Source organism: Pelophylax lessonae (genome assembly GCF_965119305.1).
Source record: "Pelophylax lessonae genome assembly, chromosome: 8".
Classification (NCBI taxonomy): Eukaryota; Metazoa; Chordata; class Amphibia; order Anura; family Ranidae; genus Pelophylax; species Pelophylax lessonae.
In genome coordinates, this window is record NC_138775.1 from 195,450,217 (window position 1) to 195,472,190 (window position 21,974).

The window sequence follows — 21,974 nt, forward strand, 5'->3', positions numbered from 1 at the left end:
CATTTTCCCATTCTAATTTACATGATTATTACAGTTTATATTTTATATGAGCAATTTAGAAACTTACAAACTTTTGCATTTTTTTCCTCATGTACGCACAAAAAACGTATACTGTGCAACCACTAAAAGAGTACTTCATAAACTCAATACAATAGTGCGATAACTAGATTTAACCAGAGATATCCCATTGGCACATTTATTCAGAATAAAAGCAAGCTGACAGTGTTGTTACAGCACATTTTAAAACATGTCAGTCATCAGTTGACACTGGGCTTAAACAACTGGTGTAAAGGGAATTAATTTTGATCCTAGAGGCACTGACCTACATAATCTGAATCACTGAGTTAGCAGTTCATTTTACATTTGGTTCAAATAAACAGATTGTAAAATGTGGTTAATCAAACAAGCGGAGGAACAAACAATAACTTATCTTGCATGCACAATTTTAAGTTACATGAAACATATGGCATTACCTGAGGTTTTTACTATTCCACATAACAGCCACATGTAAAAGGTTCGCCAGGGCATATAAAAGCAGAATAAATCTTGATGAGCTTCAACAATATTTACATGCACGACTGCCTGTGTCCAATTTAATGTTATAAACCCTCATCTCACGGGGTGGCCAAAAGCTTCAGCGAATCAGTGAAACATGTTACAAAACCGAAATGTTAACAAACCCCTTAACCACCAGTAACAAAGCAAACACACGCTTTGTAGAAATAGAGTGATACAGAATTACAGTGTGCTCATTTGTACTTACAAGTGACTGAACCAAAGCAGAACGGCAACTATTCTGCAGATCTACTGGCAAACTGGCAAAACTTCTTTCAGACCAACATTTCACAAAATACTTCTCCATCCATCTAAAAAGGATCATTAATGCAAGAAAGAGAAAAACAATTAACTTTCAATTAAGTATGTTTTAAAAATGTTTTTTAGCTTGGCCAAATAAAGGCAAGATTTCCCACATAGATAACAGGGTGCCAGACCATCAGCACACTCCATCCGCATTCTTGACAGGAAAATTAAAGCATAAATTATGCAATTTTTTTTTCCATCCACCTAGGGTGGACAGGAAAATAAAATGGCTAGATTTCCCCATCAACACAGTCAGCGTTGATGGGGGAATTCCACCCATGGTGCTATTGTGTTCTGCAGGCGGGCAGCCTCCCCTGTCGGCAGAATACAATGATCAGTGTCAGCAGTGATCAGGTGCAAAAAATCTGACAGGCTAGTTGTACTGTAGTCAAATCGATGGATCCACTTTAGTACAACCAGCCTGTCCAAAGATGGATCGAGTCTCGGCCAGTCTCTGCTGTACTGGTGCAGAGTCGATCCATCTATGGTTGGCCTAAAACACACTACAATGCAATCAATAACATAAGGTCGGCTTGGTCATTTTGTCAAGTTTAGCCGATAGAGAAGCTAAAGTGGCCCAGACAATTGCTTAGCTTAGGAGGGGAAAAGTGATGGTAACAGGTTTTTTTTAAATCGACTTATCAAGTGTTCTTCCTAACAGAAGATGGCCACATCTGAAGGATATGTACAAATAAATAACTTGACCTAGCTAAATCTGCGAACTATCATCTCATCCCTATGGGTAGCTTACAGCAATTTTTTTTTTTTTTTTTAGTTTTGGATAAAGTAGGAACAGGTTATTCCCAAAACAGGTATCCAAATTGGAAGATATCCCCTAACTTCTTGTTTTGGGGCCAAAGGCTGAATTTTCCCCTTACTTTCTCCCTCATTGACAATGGTAACAAGTACAAAAACATAGAAAATCCCCTCAATGGGGACATGGCCAAAAACTTGACAAATGGTCTAATCTGCCCTACGGTGGTCAAAATTAAAATAGAAGTACATTTCAACAAAAATGAGGACTTCACACTACAGCGCTGCAGCAAAGCATACCACGTCAGCACTGTAAGCCCTTCATTGTTAATGGCAGACCAATCCACCTGCATTGCAGTGCACTTGCAAAATTTATTGTGCAGGAGCAATTTTTGGTCCATTGTGATGCGTTAGGCAGCCCATTCAAATTAAATGTTCTGCCTTATTATAATACACAATAACAGGCATGCATTAGACACACCACGATGGTGTGAATGAGCCTTACAGCTAAAACAAAAAGGAACTATATTTAGAAGACATACTCAAATAGTGCATAAACATTTAAACCTTCTCACTCCCCATTTTTCCCAACAATATCCAAGTGCAATTATGATAGCACAAAAAAACTGCAATTTGCAAGCACAAGCACACAGTACTCAAGACATGTAAAGAGCAGTGAAGCATGTCATGTACTGTACATAAATATACTTACTGCATACACGAGGTATACAATGGTTCCTCTCCTACAGAATAAGCAATAGAGAGACATTCTAACACTGACTGCTGCATTCCAACAACAGGCTGAAATAGAAAAAATGAAGCATTCTTTAGCACAGCCAGGAGCAAAAATATATCTATCATGTCATCAATAATGCCTTTAGTAAATGCCTGTAAAATAGGGAGGACAGCACAATCAACTGCTGAAATATGATGCGCAACCAGTATGTTTGCAAAAGTGTTTATGTGATGGTTTTCATCCCACTGGCTCTATAACAGAAACAAGATTATTGTTAAAATGAAAACAAAAGACCATCTATAATTTGGCAAGGCCGACACTCCCACAGTGTGATGTTTACTAGATGGGTAAAGAGCAAAGCATCTAGATAAAAATGTCAGCTTTACGCATTGCATGATCAGAACATACACTGATAGGCAGATTTATTTGAAAAAAATATTATATATATATATTTTTTACTGTACATTTTTAATCTACACCATTAAACTAACCGTTAGAATGGGAGTTGTTCTGGCCAACAACGTTTTTATATCCTCCCACATTATCAAATTAGTATAAACCACAAAAGCCTTTGTAAAGTTATAGGACATGAGTGATTGTAAAATGTAATAATGATCACCATGAGAGGGGAAAATCATCTCGTCAATTGTCAAATTAAATGATCTGTTCCCAATTTCTCATCTTGTGTCTTCTCAAAGGTTTCAGGTTTTGGTACATGCTGGACAGTTGAACCACCTCATCCTTTTTGGGATTATATAGGTGAGCTTCTGTATTTGGGTTCCTGGGTCTGAATACATTGGTCTTGATCTCTTGCAGGTTTTTTTTGCACATTAACTTCAATGTACAGATAAAGGATTGGGACGTGCAAAGTTATGCAGCAATGCCCAAAACTCAGGGCAGGGAATTATGACATGGAGATCACATTGTTGGAAAATATAATGTATAAGTCATCAATACACCAAGTTTCCCCAATATCATTTTTGGGCTGACAGACCCTTTAATACTGCTGGATGTCTTCCTTTTTGACACAGGTTATTATAAATTTATCAAATTAAATGACACCTGAATATGTCAAAATTCCAAGTATGCAGACCAGTGTCACCATGCAAGATCCCCAGCATGCTGGTCTAAAGAAAAAGCATCCAATCTGACAACCCAGTCAGTCAGTCAATCAATCAGGTACCTTTGTCACAATATATACAACACGTCAATTTCAGATCAGGCATTCAAACAGATCCTTTGCAGTTACTATAATTGAACCAGCTTGTGCCAGAGGTTATATTTAAGGAGGGGGGGGGGGGGCAGGAAGCTATATTTTAAAATCTCTACAAGCTGCCAATTCATCTAATTCAAGTGGAATCTTAAAACGGCCATACATTAAGCATTTTTTTTGTTCAATTTCCTTTAGATTTGCCTTCAACTATGAAGTTCAAGGGCCCGTCTGACTGCATATAAAAACGGAAAGTGTTTAGGTTTACCTTCATAGGCTATGGTTTTGGTAAATCTAAAGGAAAATTGTACAAGGCAGCTGTATAATGTATGGCCAGTCTTCAATTTCTATTGATTTATTCATTTAAAAAAACAAACAAAAAAACAAAACAAAACAAATTTATTTTTAGCAAAGTTCTGCTCAACTGTTGTGTGAAGGGTGTGTTTCATCTCATTGCTCTTATCTACAGTGGGTATAAAAAAGTCTACACACCCCTGTTAAAATGTCAGGTTTCTGTGAAGGAAAAAAATGGATTTTTGTAAAATCTTACCATAAAATCCTTTTCTCTTAGCTCATTGACAGACGTAGTCCTCGGTGATACAGCACCTTCGGGTTATGTTGCCTCCACAGGAGTAGGACTAGACAGGAAATAAAAATGCTCTGGCCACACCCTAGGGGCAGTCCCAGAGGGTATATCCTCTCTCTCTCTGCCTCAGCAAATCAGTTATGTCACAAAAGCAGTGTTTAGAGAATTTAACCCAACCCAACTCAAAAATTAGAGGGGCGGGTACTACGTCTGTCAATGAGCTAAGAGAAAAGGATTTTACGGTAAGATTTTACAAAAATCCATTTTTCTCTATCGCTCATTGACAGACGTAGTCCTCGGTGATACAGCACCTTCGGGAAGTCCCAGAGCAGTATCACAAATGAGGGGTGGGAAAATGGAAATCAAATCAAAATCTAGAAGGCCCAACCGGTGCCAACTAGAAGTTTACAATGCTCATCCTTAATGATGAGACTCAACAAAAAAATTTTTCAACAGAAAAAAACCCTCGAGGTAGACCACCGGTCTCCTCAAATTGCGGCCTGCAGCACTTTGCGGCCAAAAGAGGCATCCACCGATGCCATCACATCAATTTTTTAAAATTTTGTAAAAGGTATGTACCGACGACCAGGTGGCCGCCTTACATACCTGGACCACTGACGCTTTGATGGCGAAAGGCCCAGGAAGTACTGAGCGCTCGAGTGGAGTGCGCCCTAACAGGGAACGGAGGACTCTGACCCTTAATAGAACAAGCCTGTACCACCGTCTGTCTAATCCATTTGGCAATAGTCACGGCAGATGCAGGCAACCCCTTTCTGGGGCCATCCGTGATCACAAAAAGTGAATCCGTCTTACGGAATGATTCCGTAGCTTTCAGGTATACCCTGATTGCCCGAACCACATCCAAGGAATGCAACGCATGTTCCCGATGATGATTGGGCTGAGGACACAAGGAAGGTAGTACAATATCTTCATTCAGATGAAAATCTGAAACCACCTTAGGAAGAAAGGATGGCTTAGGATGAAGTACTACCTTATCCCTATGAATCACTAGGTATGGGGACTGGCATGATAATGCAGCCAGTTCTGACACCCTGCGAGCAGAAGTGATAGCCACCAAGAAGGCCACCTTCTGGGATAATGTAAGCAAGGGAATCTCCCTGATGTTTTCAAAGGGAGGTTTCTGTAGAACCGACAAAACTAAATTAAGATCCCAGGGCGGTAAGGGCGCGCAGACTGGTGGAGCCAGGTGCCGCACCCCCTGGATGAAATTCCGCACCAAGGACTTGGTAGCTAAAGGTTTCTGAAAGAAGATTGCTAATGCTGAAACTTGACCCTTGATGGTGCTCAAGGCTAGTTTCTGCTCAACCCCTTTTTGCAAAAAGGCCAATATTCGAGTCACCGAATAGGTACGTGGAGGAAATCCTAAAGATTCGCACCACGCAATATAAGTCTTCCATGTGTGATAATAGACCTTGCTGGAAGTCGATTTCATTGCTTTAATAAGGGTAGGAATGACTGAAGCTGACAACCCTCTGTCCTTCAGTACTTGGGTCTCAATGGCCAGGCCATTAAAACCAGCGACTGTAAAGCACGATGGTAGATTGGTCCTTGAGACCACAGACACTCCCTGAGACGAAGTTCCCACGGAACGTCTGCGACTAGCATGTCCAAGTCGGCCAGGCCGGCTTGACGAGGCCAGCCTAGAATTTCTAGGACCACTGGCGCTGACTGGATCTGAACCAGGCGTCCCTAGAGCTATCTGGCCCCGACCATCCGAGAAAGTCTGGTCGTTTTCAGTTCCCACACATTTATCAGATACCTGATTCCTATCAGGAACGGTGATCTTTTCTGGTTGAACCTCAGGGACCGAAGTCACCCGGCTAGAGGCTTCTTGGTCTGTCTGGTCAACCAGATCCGATTCCTGTGGGGAATAGAGACTAATCTTAGAAAAAGGTAAAGGAAAAGATCTATTCAGGGAACGGTGACTACCGCTCCCTGTAGTACTTAAATGTTGGAAGGGAAGAATCGCACCGGTAGTAGTAGTAGTCGATGCTCGATCTAATGTCCTGAATACCGGTGAAAACGTCCCCCCACCCTGAAACCGGGTGGGGGCGCACCTTCAGGCTGTGTAATCCTTTGCTTCGGGTTTGGCTGAGTCGGTCCTCTGTTTGTCCGACCAGCCTTTCTTGAACCCTCCTGGAGGAGTCTTGCCTTTCCCGCTTGTTCCAGCCGGGCGTACGAACCCTTTATGGGCGGTAAAGAAAGGTCCTCGCTTGTTGCGAGGTCCCTTAGCTTTAGCAGCCTGTGGCAAGAAAGTGCTCTTGCCCCCAGTGGCGTCCTTAATGATTTCATCTAGGGTGGCCCCAAATAGGCGATTCCCCTGAAAGGGGAGATTCGTCAAGGTCTTTTTGGAACCTAGGTCAGCTGACCAGCATTTTAACCACAGCACACGTCTGAGGATTACCGCTGACATAGATGCATGCCCTAATAGGGGGGTAGCATCCAAGGCTGCGTCACAGACAAACTGTAGCCCTTGTATAATCTGTTCCATCAAATCAGATGTTCCCTGGGGGATATCTTTTCCCCTTAGGTCTTGGCGTACCAATCTCGCCCATTCCGTTAGTGTCTGGGAAACTAGACCAATAATAATTACTGGTCTAAATGCTGACCCAATCAGGGAGAAGATAGTGCGGGACTCCGCTTCCATCTTTCGATCCACCGGATCCTTAAAGGACGAAGTGTCCTCCACTGGGATAACCGTGGCTTTATTCAGCCTGGAAATAGGTGGATCCACTACTGGTGGTACCGTCCATTTCTTAATGATGGATTCCTCAAACGGATAGCGTCTAGCAATACGCTTGGAAATAGTAAAGGTACCTTGGGTACAGGAAAAACCTTCACCGTTTTAATGGGCTTGTTAGCCCTTGCAGAAGGACCTGCAGCTGCAGTGACCATCTCTGAATCTGAGTCAGAGGTGTCAGATAATATAGGGGTAGGCGGGGGTCGCTTTCTTGACCCCCGTCCCTGACAGGCTGCCTCCACCCGAGCCACCAAAGACTCCAAAACTGCTGTAAATGCATCCATACTCTGTGCACCGGCGGGTCCCGTGGCCCCCTCGAGGGAAACAGGTGGGGGTATTTGTGTGGCAGGGTCCATGATTATTCCAGTAATTTCCCGGAAAATACAATTCAAATTTAAATAAAAAACTTTTTTTTTTTTTTTTTTTCAGACCCCCAGCGCCACAAAAGCCCCTCAGTGTTACCTGCTAGGGATCCCTATCGATCGAGAGAGAGAGAGAGAGAGATAGACCCCCAGGCTCACCACTTGATGCTCAGAGTTCGCTGCAACAGGTTACAGCGCTGTGTTCACAAACAGGAAGTCTTTTGGCTGGCTGCCCAGGACGAAAGGAGGCGGCTCCACCCCTCTGCACGCCTTCCGGCGCCTCCCCTAGCTCCACGAGGTGTTTGGATCACCTCAAACATGGCCGCCCCCATGCTGGAGACACGAGGCTACGCCAAAATGGCGGCCTCGTGCGATCTAGCAAACAATGGCGGCGGTTAGTACCGAATAGCGGCGTGACTGCAGAGCATCACAACACCTTCTCTACATGGGGATTTAGCCCTTGAAGATCTCACAGGAACACTGGAGAAAAAAAGCTGTCTAAAAAAATCTTTTTAAGAAAAAAATCCTGCCAGGACCGAAGATCCCAGCAAGGTATCTAGGTCCTTACTCCTGACTAGACAGAAAAAAACTGATTTTCTGAGGCAGAGAGAGAGAGAGGATATACCCTCTGGGACTGCCCCTAGGGTGTGGCCAGAGCATTTTTATTTCCTGTCTAGTCCTACTCCTGTGGAGGCAACATAACCCGAAGGTGCTGTATCACCGAGGACTACGTCTGTCAATGAGCGATAGAGAAAAAAAAAAATAATAATTTCAGAACTTTTTCCACCCATGTGACCTATAATCTGTACAACTCAATTGAAAAACAAACTGAAATCTTTTAGGGGGGGAGGGTGTGACGGACGGGTATCAGATCCCTGCCCTCCTAACTAACTCGTGACAAAGGACCGGCCAATCTCAGCTGCATTCTGCACAAAGATTTTAGATCTTGCAGGACCACAATCTAGGTGCCAGCAGGCTGAGAGAAATTGTCACTGGACTAATTAAGCCCCTTTAAAAGGCCCCTTTCAGAGTTATGGCAAATAAAGAGAAATGGTCCAACACTGTCAATTGCTAACACCTCCATCCCGAATTAATACAAGCCCCCACCATTTGGCAGCGTTCATTCATCATCTTTCATTCAGACGCATGCAAGTGCGATTTCCCCACTTGGGTTATACATACATACATACAGTGCCTTGCGAAAGTATTCGTCCCCCTTGAACTTTGCGACCTTTTGCCACATTTCAGGCTTCAAAACATAAAGATATAAAACTGTAATTTTTTGTGAAGAATCAACAAATGGGACAAAATAATGAAGTGGAAAGAAATTTATTGGATATTTCAAACTTTTTTAACAAATAAAAAACAGAAAAATTGGGCGTGCAAAATTATTCAGCCCATTTACTTTCAGTGCAGCAAACTCTCTCCAGAAGTTCAGTGAGGATCTCTGAATGATCCAATGTTGACCTAAATGACTAATGATGATAAATAGAATGCACCTGTGTGTAATCAAGTCTCCGTATAAATGCACCTGCACTGTGATAGTCTCAGGGGTCCGTTTAAAGCGCAGAGAGCATCATGAAGAACAAAGAACACACCAGGCAGGTCCGAGATACTGTTGTGGATAAGTTTAAAGCCGGATTTGGATACAAAAAGATTTCCCAAGCTTTAAACATCCCAAGGAGCACTGTGCAAGCGATAATATTGAAATGGGAGTATCAGACCACTGCAAATCTATGAAGACCTGGCCGTCCCTCTAAACTTTCAGCTCATACAAGGAGAAGACTGATCAGAGATGCAGTCAAGAGGCCCATGATCACTCTGGATGAACTGAAGAGATCTACAGCTGAGGCGGGAGTCTCTGTCCATAGGACAACAATCAGTCGTATACTGCACAAATCTGGCCTTTATGGAAGTGTGGCAAGAAGGTATCCATAAAAAGTGTAATTTAAAGTTTGCCACAAGCCACCTGGGAGACACACCAAACATGTGGAAGAAGGTGCTCTGGTCAGATGAAACCAAAATCAAACTTTTTGGCAACAATGCAAAACGTTATGTTTGGCGTAAAAGCAACACAGCTCATCACCCTGAACACACCATCCCCACTGTTAAACATGGTGATGGCAGCATCATGGTTTGGGCCTGCTTTTCTTCAGCAGGGACAGGGAAGATGGTTAAAATTGATGGGAAGATGGATGGAGCCAAATACAGGACCATTCTGGAAGAAAACCTGATGGAGTCTGCAAAAGACCTGAGTCTGGGACGGAGATTTGTCTTCCAAAAAGACAATGATCCAAAACATGAAGCAAAATCTACAATGGAATGGTTCACAAATAAACATATCCAGGTGTTAGAATGGCCAAGTCAAAGTCCAGACCTGAATCCAATCGAGAATCTGTGGAAAGAACTGAAAACTGCTGTTCACAAACGCTCTCCATCCAACCTCACTGAGCTCAAGCAGTTTTGCAAGGAGGAATGGGCAAAAATGTCAGTCTCTCGATGTGCAAAACTAATAGAGACATACCCCAAGCGACTTACAGCTGTAATCGCAGCAAAAGGTAGCACTACAAAGTATTAACTTAAGGGGGCTGAATAATTTTGCATGCCCAATTTTTCAGCTTTTTATTTGTTAAAAAAGTTTGAAATATCCAATACATTTCGTTCCACTTCACGATTGTGTCCCACTTGTTGATTCTTCACAAAAAATTACAGTTTTATATCTTTATGTTTGAAGCCTTAAATGTGGCAAAAGGTCGAAAAGTTCAAGGGGGCTGAATACTTTCACAAGGCACTGTATGTTGAAATCTCACACCTGCTGGCTAACTTTATGCATATTAACATTGTACTCATTTGATTTATTGTTAGATAGGCTTACTCTCATATATACTCCTGATGAGTGGGCATACAGACCCACGAAACACGTTGAGTTCAAACTCAAGATATGAGTCTATGCATGCGATCCATTTTTCAACACTGTTGTCATCATGTTATTATGCCTATTGTGCTTTGTATTGATGTTTGTTGTAATACGCATTATATATTTATTACATGATTTTTACTCAATAAACTTGTTATTATACATTTATGTTTATTCCTTGCATCCACCTCACTCAAAGTCCCACCAGGGCACCCCTTCTTTTCTTTCAGAGTTATGCGACCTAAAAGTCACACAATTTTGACTGGACTTGAAGCAATGCCTATGGACCTCAAAACGCATTAAAATCGGGCCCAAAGTAGTGCAGGGACTACTTTGAAGTCATTGTGACTTGAAGTCACACAGATATCAACGGTACTCTTGAAAAATCATGGAGTGTGACTTGTCATGTGACTTTGCAAGTCGCACAAGTTTGAAAGGGGCCTTAAAGCCACCAACCCCATTTGGTCCAAGCAGGATGAAGCTCGTATCTCTACCAATATCAATTATGATTTAAGCATAATCGTCTGAAACACACCCTTTCACCACAGACAGGTAGGATCATAGGATTTATTGTATATCGTAGCACCTCTTCATGAGACAGGTTCTTTTTTAGCGTGCATTAAGAGCTTAGGGACAAGGCTAATACTTTTCAAAATAAGGTTTTAATAATGAAAAGGTCAAAGTCGGCGCACATAAAATATTTACAGAAAAAGGTCTTTTAAAGAAAGACAATTTCAGCAATAGAAAAATAAGGTAGAATTGTGGAGGAAGAAAACTTGCAGTCAATGTCCTGGGTGTTCTCAAAGTTCAGTTGATGAGCCAGGTGTTATCGGTTCTCAAACTTGACAGATGTTCCTGGTTTGATGGTAAAGGAGAACTCCCAACTAGTTGGGGGATCTCCCTTTTTCTCTGGGAACAAAGCGTTGTTGACAGATGCCCCTAACCAATAAAACGGAGTGCCCATGGGCTGTCCTGGGGTTAGGACAATAACAGGTCCTTCCCTTACAGACCCTTTTATACTACTATTTATATCTTCCAACATGTACCGGTTGCATTCTTGAAACTGATAGATTATTGTTCAGCATTTCATTTTGCATCCAGGGATACTACACACATGGTAGCTCAGATAAACTGGTCACCCAGGGAATATCTGGCAGCTATCTTCCCTATTTGTGCTAGTGTGATCATGTATGACCTTATTTTGTTCAGTACAATATTTCTCATTCAAATATATACTGTACTTATTATTGTGTCATGTTCCTGTGTGTTTATGAATCGTGTGTGGATTTAAGTTTTGAATTTGGCAGAGCTCTATGATTGCCTTTTATGATCCCCATTAGTTCTGGGTATCCTTAATGGATTTGGTCATAGTTTTACGATAGGCCTGGGCAGAAGAAACAGACATCCCTGCCAGGACTCAATTAGTGGTTAACAGCTCTGCACAGGCCTAAGCGCTGGTTTCTGAGGTCTCAGAGTTGAGATAACGCCTCTTTTGAAGTATAAAACCTATGCATTCCATGAATTAAAGCAGGAGGGAGGGGGTAATCATTGCAGCAATGTGTAACTGTTCTGCAAGACTGTCATGGCTGACCTATAATGACTGAACAACAGTGCCACGGGCTACAGCTTTTCATGTGTCCAGTACAGGATATCATTACGGGGGGGGGGAGGGTTGGGGGTCTTATAACTGGGGCTGTAGCTGTGTTCACAATTAAGCAATCACTTTCAAATTCATGGTAAATAGGAGTCACAGTACACATCTGTCATTTAAAGTGCCTCTGATTAACCCCAAATACAGTTCAGCTGTTCTAGTAGGTCCCTCCAGACATTTTCTCAGTTGCATCCTACAGCAAAAGCCATGGCCTGCAGAGAGCTTCCAAACCATCAGAGGGATCTCATTGTTAAAAGGTATCAGTCTGAAGAAGGGTACAAAAGAACTTCCAAGAGATAAGATATAGCATGGAACACAGTGAAGACCATCATCATTAAGTGGAGAAAATATGAAACAGCAACATTACCAAGAACTGGACATCCCTCCGAAATTTATGAAAAGACAAGAAGAAAACTGGTCAGGGAGGCAACCAAGAGGCCTATAGCAACAGTAACCACTTCTGGACCGGAGGGTTTTATCCCCTTAATGACCAGGCTGTTTTTTTTGCAATACAGCACTGCCTTACTTTAACTGACAATTGCGCGGTTGTGCAACGCTGTACCCAAATAAAATTTGTGTCCTTTTCCCACAAATAGAGCTTTCTTTTGGTGGTATTTGATCACCACTGCAGTTTTTATTTAATGCGCTATAAAACCAAAAATTTACAATTAAAAAAAAAAAAAATAAAAAAAATAAACTTTTTTCATCAATTTAGGCCAATATGTATTCTGCTAAAAAGAAAATCCCAATAAGCGTATATTGATCGCGCAAAAAAGTAATAGTGTCTACAAAAGATGCAATATTTTTATGGATTTTTTTCTTTTTTTTTTTTTTTACTAGTAATGGCAGGTGATCAGCAATTTTTAGCGGGACTGCGACATTGCGGTGGACAAATCAGACATCTGACACTTTTTTGGGGACCAGTGACACATACAGTGATCAGTGCTAAAAAAAAATGCACTGTTACTGTACTAGTGGCACTGGCAGGGAAGAAGTTAACATCAGGGGTGATCCAAGGGTTAAGTGTGTTCCTAGGGGGTGCTTATTATTATTAACTGTGGGGGATGGGGGGGGACAGATTCGGGTTCCTGCTTAGCAGGAACACAAAATCTCCATCTTGTCCCCTTGCAGAACGGCGATTTGCCTTGTGTACATAGGCGGATCGCCATTCTGTCTCTCCCGGGGATGATTGCGGGTGACCACGATGGTTGACTGACATCCTTGCTAGCCAATCATGGCACGATGGCGCCATCTAGTGGCTATTGAACGAAACGATGTACCTGTACATAGTTTCGCACAATAGCCCCACTTTGCCACAGTAAAAATACACGTCGGCTGGTCAGCAAGTGCTAAAAGAGCTGCAAGAATATATGGCAAGTACTGGCTTTGTGGTACATGTGACAACAATCGCCCATATTCTTCATATGTCTGGGCTATGGGGGTAGAGTGGCAAGACAGAAGCTTTTTCTTACGAAGAAAAACATCCGAGCTTGGCTAAATTTTGCAAAAACCCATCTGAAGTCTCCCAAAAGCATGTGGGAAAATGTGTTAATGTCTGATGACACCAAGGTTGAACTTTTTGGCCATAATTCCAAAAGATACGTTTGGCGTAAAAACAACACTCCACATCACCAAAAGAACACCATACCCACAGTAAAGCATGTTGGTGGCAGCAACATGCTTTGGGGCGGTTTTTCTTCAGCTGGAACAGGGGCCTAAGTCAAGGTAGAGGGAATTATGAACAGTTCCAAATACCAGTCAATATTGGCACAAAACCTTTAGGCTTCTGCTACAAAGCTGAACATAGAGAGGAACTTAATCTTTTAGCATGACAACGACCCAAAGCATACATCCAAGTCAACAAAAGAATGGCTTCACTAGAAGAAAATTAATGTTTTGGAATGGCCCAGCAAGAGCCTAGACCTCAATCCAATTAAAAATCTGTGGGGTGTGCACAGAAGATGCCCTCCCAATCTAACAGATTTGGAGTGTTTTTGCAAAGAAGAGTGGGCAAATCTCGCCAAGTCAAGATGTGCCCTGCTGAAAGACTCATACCCAAAAAGACTGAGTACTAAGTACTGTAATAAAATCAAAAGGTGCTTCAACAAAGTATTAATTTAAGGATGTGCACACTTATGCAACCATATTATTTATATTTTTTTTTATTTTTACTTCACTCCACCTAAAAGATTTCAGTTTGTTGTTCAACTGAGCTGTACAGTTTACAGGTAACAAAAAGGTAGAAAAAGTTCTGAAATGATTTAGCCTTGTCTCATTTTTTTACATCTCAGAAACCCAACATTTTAACAGGGGTGCTTTATATATCCACTATACATTGTAGTATAGAAGACACTTTACACAATAAAGGACAATGTACCCCATACCCATGACATCACCTGTACCTGAAGTTATAGAAATTCTTACACATCTGTATTCCTGCATATCTGTCACTGTGGGGATCCAAAAGACATCTGATTTGCACCTCTGCCACCATGCTACAGCTATTCTATCTGTTAAAGCTTTACCAACTCTGCCTCCCCAAAATGAAATGTGATTGTGCAGAACTGTAAAGAAGCATATTTGGCTTGAATTTTGCCATTTGCTGTATAAACCGAGAAGAACTTTTTTTTTTCCCCAGCTATTTTTACTGGATTATAGTAGTAAATGGCACATTTGAAAGAGCTTTCCCTTAAATAAATATTACAAAAGTCAAGTATTGAGCAGCATTGAATTAAGAACCATTGTGTTTATGGATTATTAGATCATTCCTTTTAACCCTCAACATAAAAAAAAAAAAAAAAAAGGTTATTCAAAAAGAAAAAAAAATGGTAAAGTAAAGTAAAGTGAACCAGTCAGCCAGTTAAAAAAAAAAAAAAAATGTAATCAAAAAAGGCCCTGCTCAGTAGCAGGAACTACACAATGCTCCGCACAAGCATTTGAGGCCTGATGCATACAGGGCGTTTTTACAGCTGCTTTTAGGAGCATCAGACATTTTATTTTTTTTGCAGCTTAAAAAAGGCCCCTCCATGTTATTCTACAGCCTCATGCACACACAGTCTTGTAGGAGATGCCAGTGGCATAGGCATTTTTAGGCTGTAAAAAAAAAAAACCCAGGGCCAGTGCATTCTCGAGCAGCAGCGTTTTGCTGTAAAAACGCCTGACGCTGCTAAAGGCTGCATACAGCGTCAGGCCACGTCAGATGTTTTTAAGCTGTAGTAGTTGAATTTGAGGTTGGAAAATAAAAAAAGAGGGCAGAGAAAGGCTGCTATATGCTAACGCTGCTAAACATGGCTAAAACGAGAGTTAACGCCAATACAAAACACTTCTAAAAGAAAGTTTTAAAGCTGCTTTTTTTCCTGGCGTCAGAACTGGCTTTGCAGCTCTTTTTTTTAAACGCCCTGTGTGCATGAGGCCTTCTAGTCAGAAAACCCTTTCCTTTGCATCCTTCTGATCTTTGAATAAAATGAATCTGTGGCCTGGCTATGAACAATCAAACTTTTATATACCAACGAGCAGCAAATAAGCTTTAAAAAAGCCCTCACTAAGCTGCAGGTACTGTGGAGCAATTTATCCTCACATTTTAAAACATTTTAAAACAAAAGTTCCAGTCTGTTTCTCAGCAGCTCATCTCACTCACGGGACAAACTGTTCCAGAAAGTCTGCATCTACAGAGGCCAGGGAGGGCTTGTTTTAAAGCTCCTTTTTGGTTTATGAAGTACAAGCACTTTATGTGCCCCCCCTGTCCACAGATTCAATTTAAAGCAGACATTCATTCATGAGCTGTTTTAAAAGGAACTATATAGGATACCAGGTAATATTCAGTTACTTGCACTGCTTGCATGTAAAAATAAATGTTATGGTGTTTTATTAATTACACAGCTGCATTAATATAAATCTTTTGAATCTGCCTAGATTCAGCTTCAAGTCTGCCATTGGGGGAAAAAAACCTGTATAAAGAGCAACACAGAGCCAACATTGCATATCACTTTTTGAAAATTATATTTGTCTGGCAGTCATGTTGACCCTTTAATTTTTTTTTTTTTACCTTAGGCCAGTGACCACAATCAGAGTGAGGACATCATACCAGATTTACATGCTTGTTCTGGATCAGCAACTGTCACACAGTTGGCAGACTCTACCACCCCGTGAAAAGGATTCTATGGTGAATTTTAAGAGGAAGGTAGAGAAGCTGATTCTAGATGTTCGGTAGTTAATTCCCGCTGTCTCCTCAATGCGTTCCTAAGGGGAATATTGTATTGAAATACCGTGCTGCACCCATGAGCCAAAGCAGTGCTACCAGTCAAACTTAGTAAATCTAGTTAAATTTGCTGTGGCCACAGCACATGTACAGACCCCTTTAGTGTTCATGTCCACTTGTATATGTGTGGTAAAAATGCAGCTTACCCACCTGTTTTTATCCCCAGCTGGCAGCCCGTGTGAAAAAGACCCTAGAAAGTATTAATGCTTAGAAAAGTGGATAGGATGCACTGGAACTCTGAAAATTATTTGTGGGATTGGTTTATATTCTTATTATTGTTCTAAAGTATTGCAATAAAGGTGTAGGTATAAGGAGACTGAATATTGGGCTGGCAGCATCTATATACTGTATGGCCGGGGTTAGAAACCAGTCTATTGCAATCTACCGTTCGATCGCGGGAAGCCGACAGGGATAGATCATGAACAGGACTGAGCCATTGCTTCCCCCCTGCTTCCACCATTCTCCTTTTAATAGAGCGGAGTGAGAGGCAGTACAGTGAAGGATGGAGGGCGGAGCTGCTTTAGTTAACTTTGGAAGTTAATCAGCGGATGATTGGTTGCTAGGTGGCCCTAGCAACGAATCCTCAGGTTAACATGAAAAGTTAACTCTTCTAGAGGGACTAGAACCCCTGTTGGGTTTTTATTGCTGTCTGTGCCCCCGTGGTCATGTTTACTGTTACAGAAATAGAGAGAAAAAGAAAATCCCAAATGTTGGGTTTTTCCACTGGGGAGTATTTAAAGTGACAACCAGAGATCCTCACTTTTGGGGATTTCCTCTAACTTCCTGTTTTAGCTGTGGGACAGGAAGCAAGGAAGATCTCCCCAGTGGGACACAGTTGGCAAAAAAAAAAAAAATTACAAGGGTTATAATCCTCCATTACTCCAAAATTTAAAAAAAAAAAAAAGATTTTTGTACTCACCGTAAAATCCTTTTCTCGGAGGTTCATTGACTGACACAGCTGCATATTCTTCATCACAGGATTATGCTGCCCTCTACAGGAGTAGGACTAAGCAGACAACACAAAAGCTTGGCTATGCCCCGTGGGCGGTCCTCAGCTAGTATAGTCCCCTTCTCGGCTTAAAGATACTCAGTTTTGTAACAAGCAGTAACAGAAGCCTAAACTTCTGAGAGGGGTGGGTGCTGTGTCTGTCAATGAACTCAGAGAAAAGGGTTTTACGCCGAGTACAAAAATCCTATTTTCTCTTCCATTCATTGACAGACAGCTCCATATTCTTCACCATAGGGGCGTCCCAAAGCAGTGCCAAAAACATGAGGGGTGGGCATAACAAATCCAATGCTAAACACAAGCCAATCCAGGTAATGGTGGTTCAACGAACAGGATCCCAACCTGAAATACACCCTCAAGAAGGGGGAAAAAAAACAAACAAAAATAAAAGACCCTCTAAATCGCAGCCCACAAAATTTTTGCAGCCAAAAGGAGGCAACCACAGATGCCAAAACATTCATCATGTAAAACGTGGAAAAAGTACGCACCAACGTCCAAGTGGCCGTTGTACACACCTGCGCCACTGACGCCCGATCACAGAAGGCCCAAGAAGCACCAAGTGCTCTAGTAGAATGTGCCGTCACAGGGAAGGGGGAACCCAACCCATAAATGAAGCACAGGTCACCGTCAGTCTGATCCATCTGGAAATGGTAGTAGAGGAAACAGGAGCCCCTTCCGTGGCCTGTCTGTACTCCCAAAGAGCGAATCTGACCTCCGAAAAGGACTCAATGGCTACCAAATAGATCCAATTAGCTCGAACAACATTCAGAGTATACAAGGCAAATACCCTGGATTGAGCCGGCCTTGGACACAAGGATGGCAGCACAATGTCCTCATTCAAATGGAAATCAGAGACAACCTTCAGGAGGAATGACAGTGGCATGACCACCTTATCCTCGTGAACCACCAGATAGGGAGGACAAGACAAAGCTGCTAACTCTGACACCCTACGAGCAGAGGTAAAAGCCACCAATAAACCACCTTATGTGACAGCTTAAAGAAGGGGATCACCCATACATTTTCAAACTGAAGTTTTTGAAGAACCCACAGAACCAGGTTCAAATCCCACGGTGGCAGAGGAGAACTTACAGGTGGAGTAAGAAAATGACCCCCTGAAGGCAAATATGCACCAGTTAATGGAAAGCCAAAAGGTCTTTGAAAAAAAAAAAAAAAAAAGGACTGCAAAAGCAGACACTTGGCCTTGCACGGCCCTCAAAACCAGTTTCTGATCAACACCCCGTTGAAGAAAGGCCAGAAACTGAGCCACCAAAAAGGAATGAGGAGGGAATCCTTGAACCTCACATCAGGAAATGTACGCCTTCTACATGTAGATTGCCTCGCCTTCAAAATGGTTGGAAAACCCAGAGCCAGTTCAGCACCTGGCTCGCAAAAGCCAGGCTGTCAAGGCCAGCGACTGAAAAACAGGATAGAAGTTCGGCCCCTGACACAACAGATCGTCCTTGAGAGGAAGCCTCCAGGGGACAGAATGGCCGGAATCCCACCAGCCTCGATCCTGCGTAGAAGTTGCGGAAGATGCTGAAGCGGAGAGAGGGCGTAAAACAGATGGCACCTGCTCCATGGAGCCCCCAAAGGGTCCGTGGTGTCTGCCAGAGGGTCTCGCAACCCAACAGATCCACTTTGGGGGTGTCCCACCACCAACATATCGAATGAAACCTGTCTGGATGAAGGGATCAGACCCCCTGGTCCAATGTCTGACTGAAGTGATCTGCCCACTAACATTCCATGCTGGAAATTATGCACAGCAGAGACGGCGGGAACGAAACGTTCTGCCCCCAGAGAGTGCCAGACACCTCCAGGACCGCCAACACACTCTTTTTGCCACCCTGGTGATTCACAGAAGCCACGGCCATGGCTTTGCCCGACTTAATCCACACTGGGATCTCCTGGAGCTGCTCCGATCCAGGCAAGCCTGATTGTTCGAATTTCCAAGATATTGATGAGCAATCTGGACTCAATTTCAACGTCCAACAGCCCTGAGCCGAGTACAGCCCCAGGACCCCTCCCCACCCGGACAGACTGGCATCTGTCGTGACCAATGTCCAGTACAAGGGGAGAAAAGGACTTCAAGGTCGTGGAGCACAGCCACCAGGCCAGAGAACGCTTGTCGCCTGACACACACCAATCACATAGTTCAGCAACTTGGAGTACTTGTTCCATTGACCAGCATCTCCTTTTGAAGGAGTTTCATGTAGAACTGTGTAACCGTCACGTAGGTGGACATCATCAGGCCTAACACTCACATACACGCCCAAAGGGACGACCACTTCTGGGCTAGCAACAGTTAAATGGCAGAACGCAACTTCTGCAACTGCTTCAGAGAAAGGAACACTCTTTCCAGAGTCAGCCCCAGATAATCCAATCTCCTGGTCAGAACCAGGGCAGACTTCTGAAAAATCCAAAACCACCCGATCTCCAGCAAAATCTAGAGAGTAATATCCACACTGGCCATCAGTGCTGACGGAGACTTCGTTCACAAGAGGAGGTCATCCAGGTACCCCAGCACAGCAATCCCTCACTGATGCCGCAACACTAAGACCAGGGCCAACACGTTCGTTAAGAACTGAGGCTAGACCAAAGGGTAAAGGGTAGGAGGAACGCTGATGCCGGGTGCAAGTAGGAATGTGAAGATAGGTATCCTGACATCTAAGACGACAGGGAAATCCCTTGATGCAGGGACACCACTAAGGTCCAGAATTGGACAAACTTGCCCTCCTTCCTGGGAACCCTGAAAGGGTATAAAAATATAGCCCCCGAAAAACGTTTGATACCGGAACAGGGACGAACACACCTTGGTACAACAAGTTCTGCCCTGCCCACAACAGAGCTTGCAGCTGATCCGGAGGCAGGTGCACAATGGAAGGAAAGAACCTTTTCAAAGGACCAGAACCGGATAAAACCACTAGGTGGACCCCCTGGTCACTGACCCGGCAAGACCACGGCCCCAGAACCAGCAAAGACGTCCCCCCACGTAAGACACGGATGGGGGCAAACCTTAATGTCGAAAGGGCATTGTCAGCAGGTCTGAAGAAGCCTGCTCCCTGATTACAAGATCAAGGCCACTAGAAACCTTTTAAAGAAGTGTTTAACCTTTTTCCTAAGTCCCTGGGGGACAAAAAAAAAAACTTCTCATGGGTTGAAAAGGAAGTCACACCCCCCCCCCCCATTCCCAGTGGAAGGAAGGTACAGACTAATAATAATGTCATCCAGGGTAGCCTCAAACAGGTGCTCGCCCCGAAAAGGCAATTCAGCAAGGGCCGTTTCGGAGGTGTGATCAACAGACACTACACTTTAGCCACAAAGTACGCCTAATCACCACTGCTAAGACAGATAGATTAGAGCCCCACGGGAACTGCATCCAAAGATGCATCGAAGACAAACTGCAGACCCTGGACCAACCAATCCGCCAGTTCACCATAAGTGGGGGGAAAATCAGTCGTCCCCCCATGGTCAGACGCAAAAGCATTGTCCACCCCGTCAGTGTCTGAGACACCAGAGCAGAGGTCAAACCAGGCCCCAATAAGGCACCAGCCATAGTAAACATGTAACAGGCCTAAGTGATTCAACCACCGGAAACATGGTTGTCTTAGTCAACCTGGAAATAGGGGACCATCCACTTCCTTAGAAGCGACTCCTTAAAGGGATATCGGACAGCAAAGCGTACTTGGACCATCAAGGTCGTATTGGATGCACCCAGTACATATAGGCACAATTGTCAAAAAAAGCTGGATTTGGCAAGGAAAGGGGGGGGGGGGCGAAAGGGAAAGGGGGGGGGGCAACCACCCCTGGGAACCATATCCAGGGTAGGGGAGGAGGGGGCCCTTACTATTCCAGGGAAGCGTGCGGGTAACACTCCCAAGACAGAAAAGACAGAAACATCCCCACCACTGAAGTGGGGGAGCTGTTGGCCAGAAGGAACGCTGCAACTCAGGCCGAGACCCTGTCGCATGCAACCTTGTGAGACGTTTAACTCGTGGGCCAGCAGAGAGGAGGATTTTACTAGCTGAGATCATCCCACAGGGCGTAGCCAAGCTTTTGTGTTGTCTGCCTAGTCCTACTCCTGTAGAGGGCAGCATAACCCTACGATGAAGAATAGGGAGCTGTGTCTGTCAATGAACGGAAGAGAAATAACAGTTTTGCTGGGATACTTTCCTGAAACTCATTGGAAATGAAGAAGTGGCTTGGAAAAGCTACAAAAGGTCTTCAAAATTACAGAACAACTCCGGTTGAACGTGACTAACTACTACTACTACTAGTTATTCCACAACCTGGATAAAGAAGAACCTTCATAGAGATACACAATGAAGATTGCTGAGGAGTTGCATGCTTGCATGTTAGTTGAGCAGTATTCATTACAAGAACTATGTGGGAAGGGAAGTGGCCATAACGACCCTTTCACCCTTGTGCAACTTTGTCCTGCAACTTGGGGACTGCAAAGTCACATGACAAGTCATACTCCATGATTTCCAAGGAGTACCGTTCATATCTGTGCAACTTAAGGTTGCAACGACTTTCAAATTAGCCCCTGCAATACTTTGGTCCTACTTTGATGCATTTTGAGGTCCATAGACATTGCTTCAATAGACATTGCTTCAAATCCAGTCAAAATTGCGTGACTTTTAGGTCGCACAAGTTTGAAAGGGGCCTAAAAAAAAAAAAAAATAGAAGTTCAAAAATCCTTGAAACATTCTTACCTATTCCCTGGTACCAGCAGTATACCTAGGCCACACTGCCACATTCTTCCAACCATTTCAACATTATGCATATAATGCACTGCAACTTCGACTCAATTACAGTGGTATTATACCAAAAATGTAATAAATTGCAGCTTACCAATCATTAAATTTGGTGGCTG

The 21,974-nt window shown here is 43.2% G+C and overlaps 1 protein-coding gene across 1 annotated transcript in view; it reads right to left on the minus strand.

The window, feature by feature from the left end:
* Positions 1-21,974, minus strand: part of BTBD8 (BTB domain containing 8) — a 176,843-nt gene that overhangs the window by 75,395 nt on the left and 79,474 nt on the right. The window contains exons 8-9 of the mRNA XM_082265597.1: positions 2,327-2,415; positions 764-866 (exon numbers count right to left, since the gene is read on the minus strand). Coding sequence (XP_082121723.1) covers positions 764-866; positions 2,327-2,415 — 192 coding nt within the window. The remainder of the gene's footprint in view (positions 1-763; positions 867-2,326; positions 2,416-21,974) is intronic.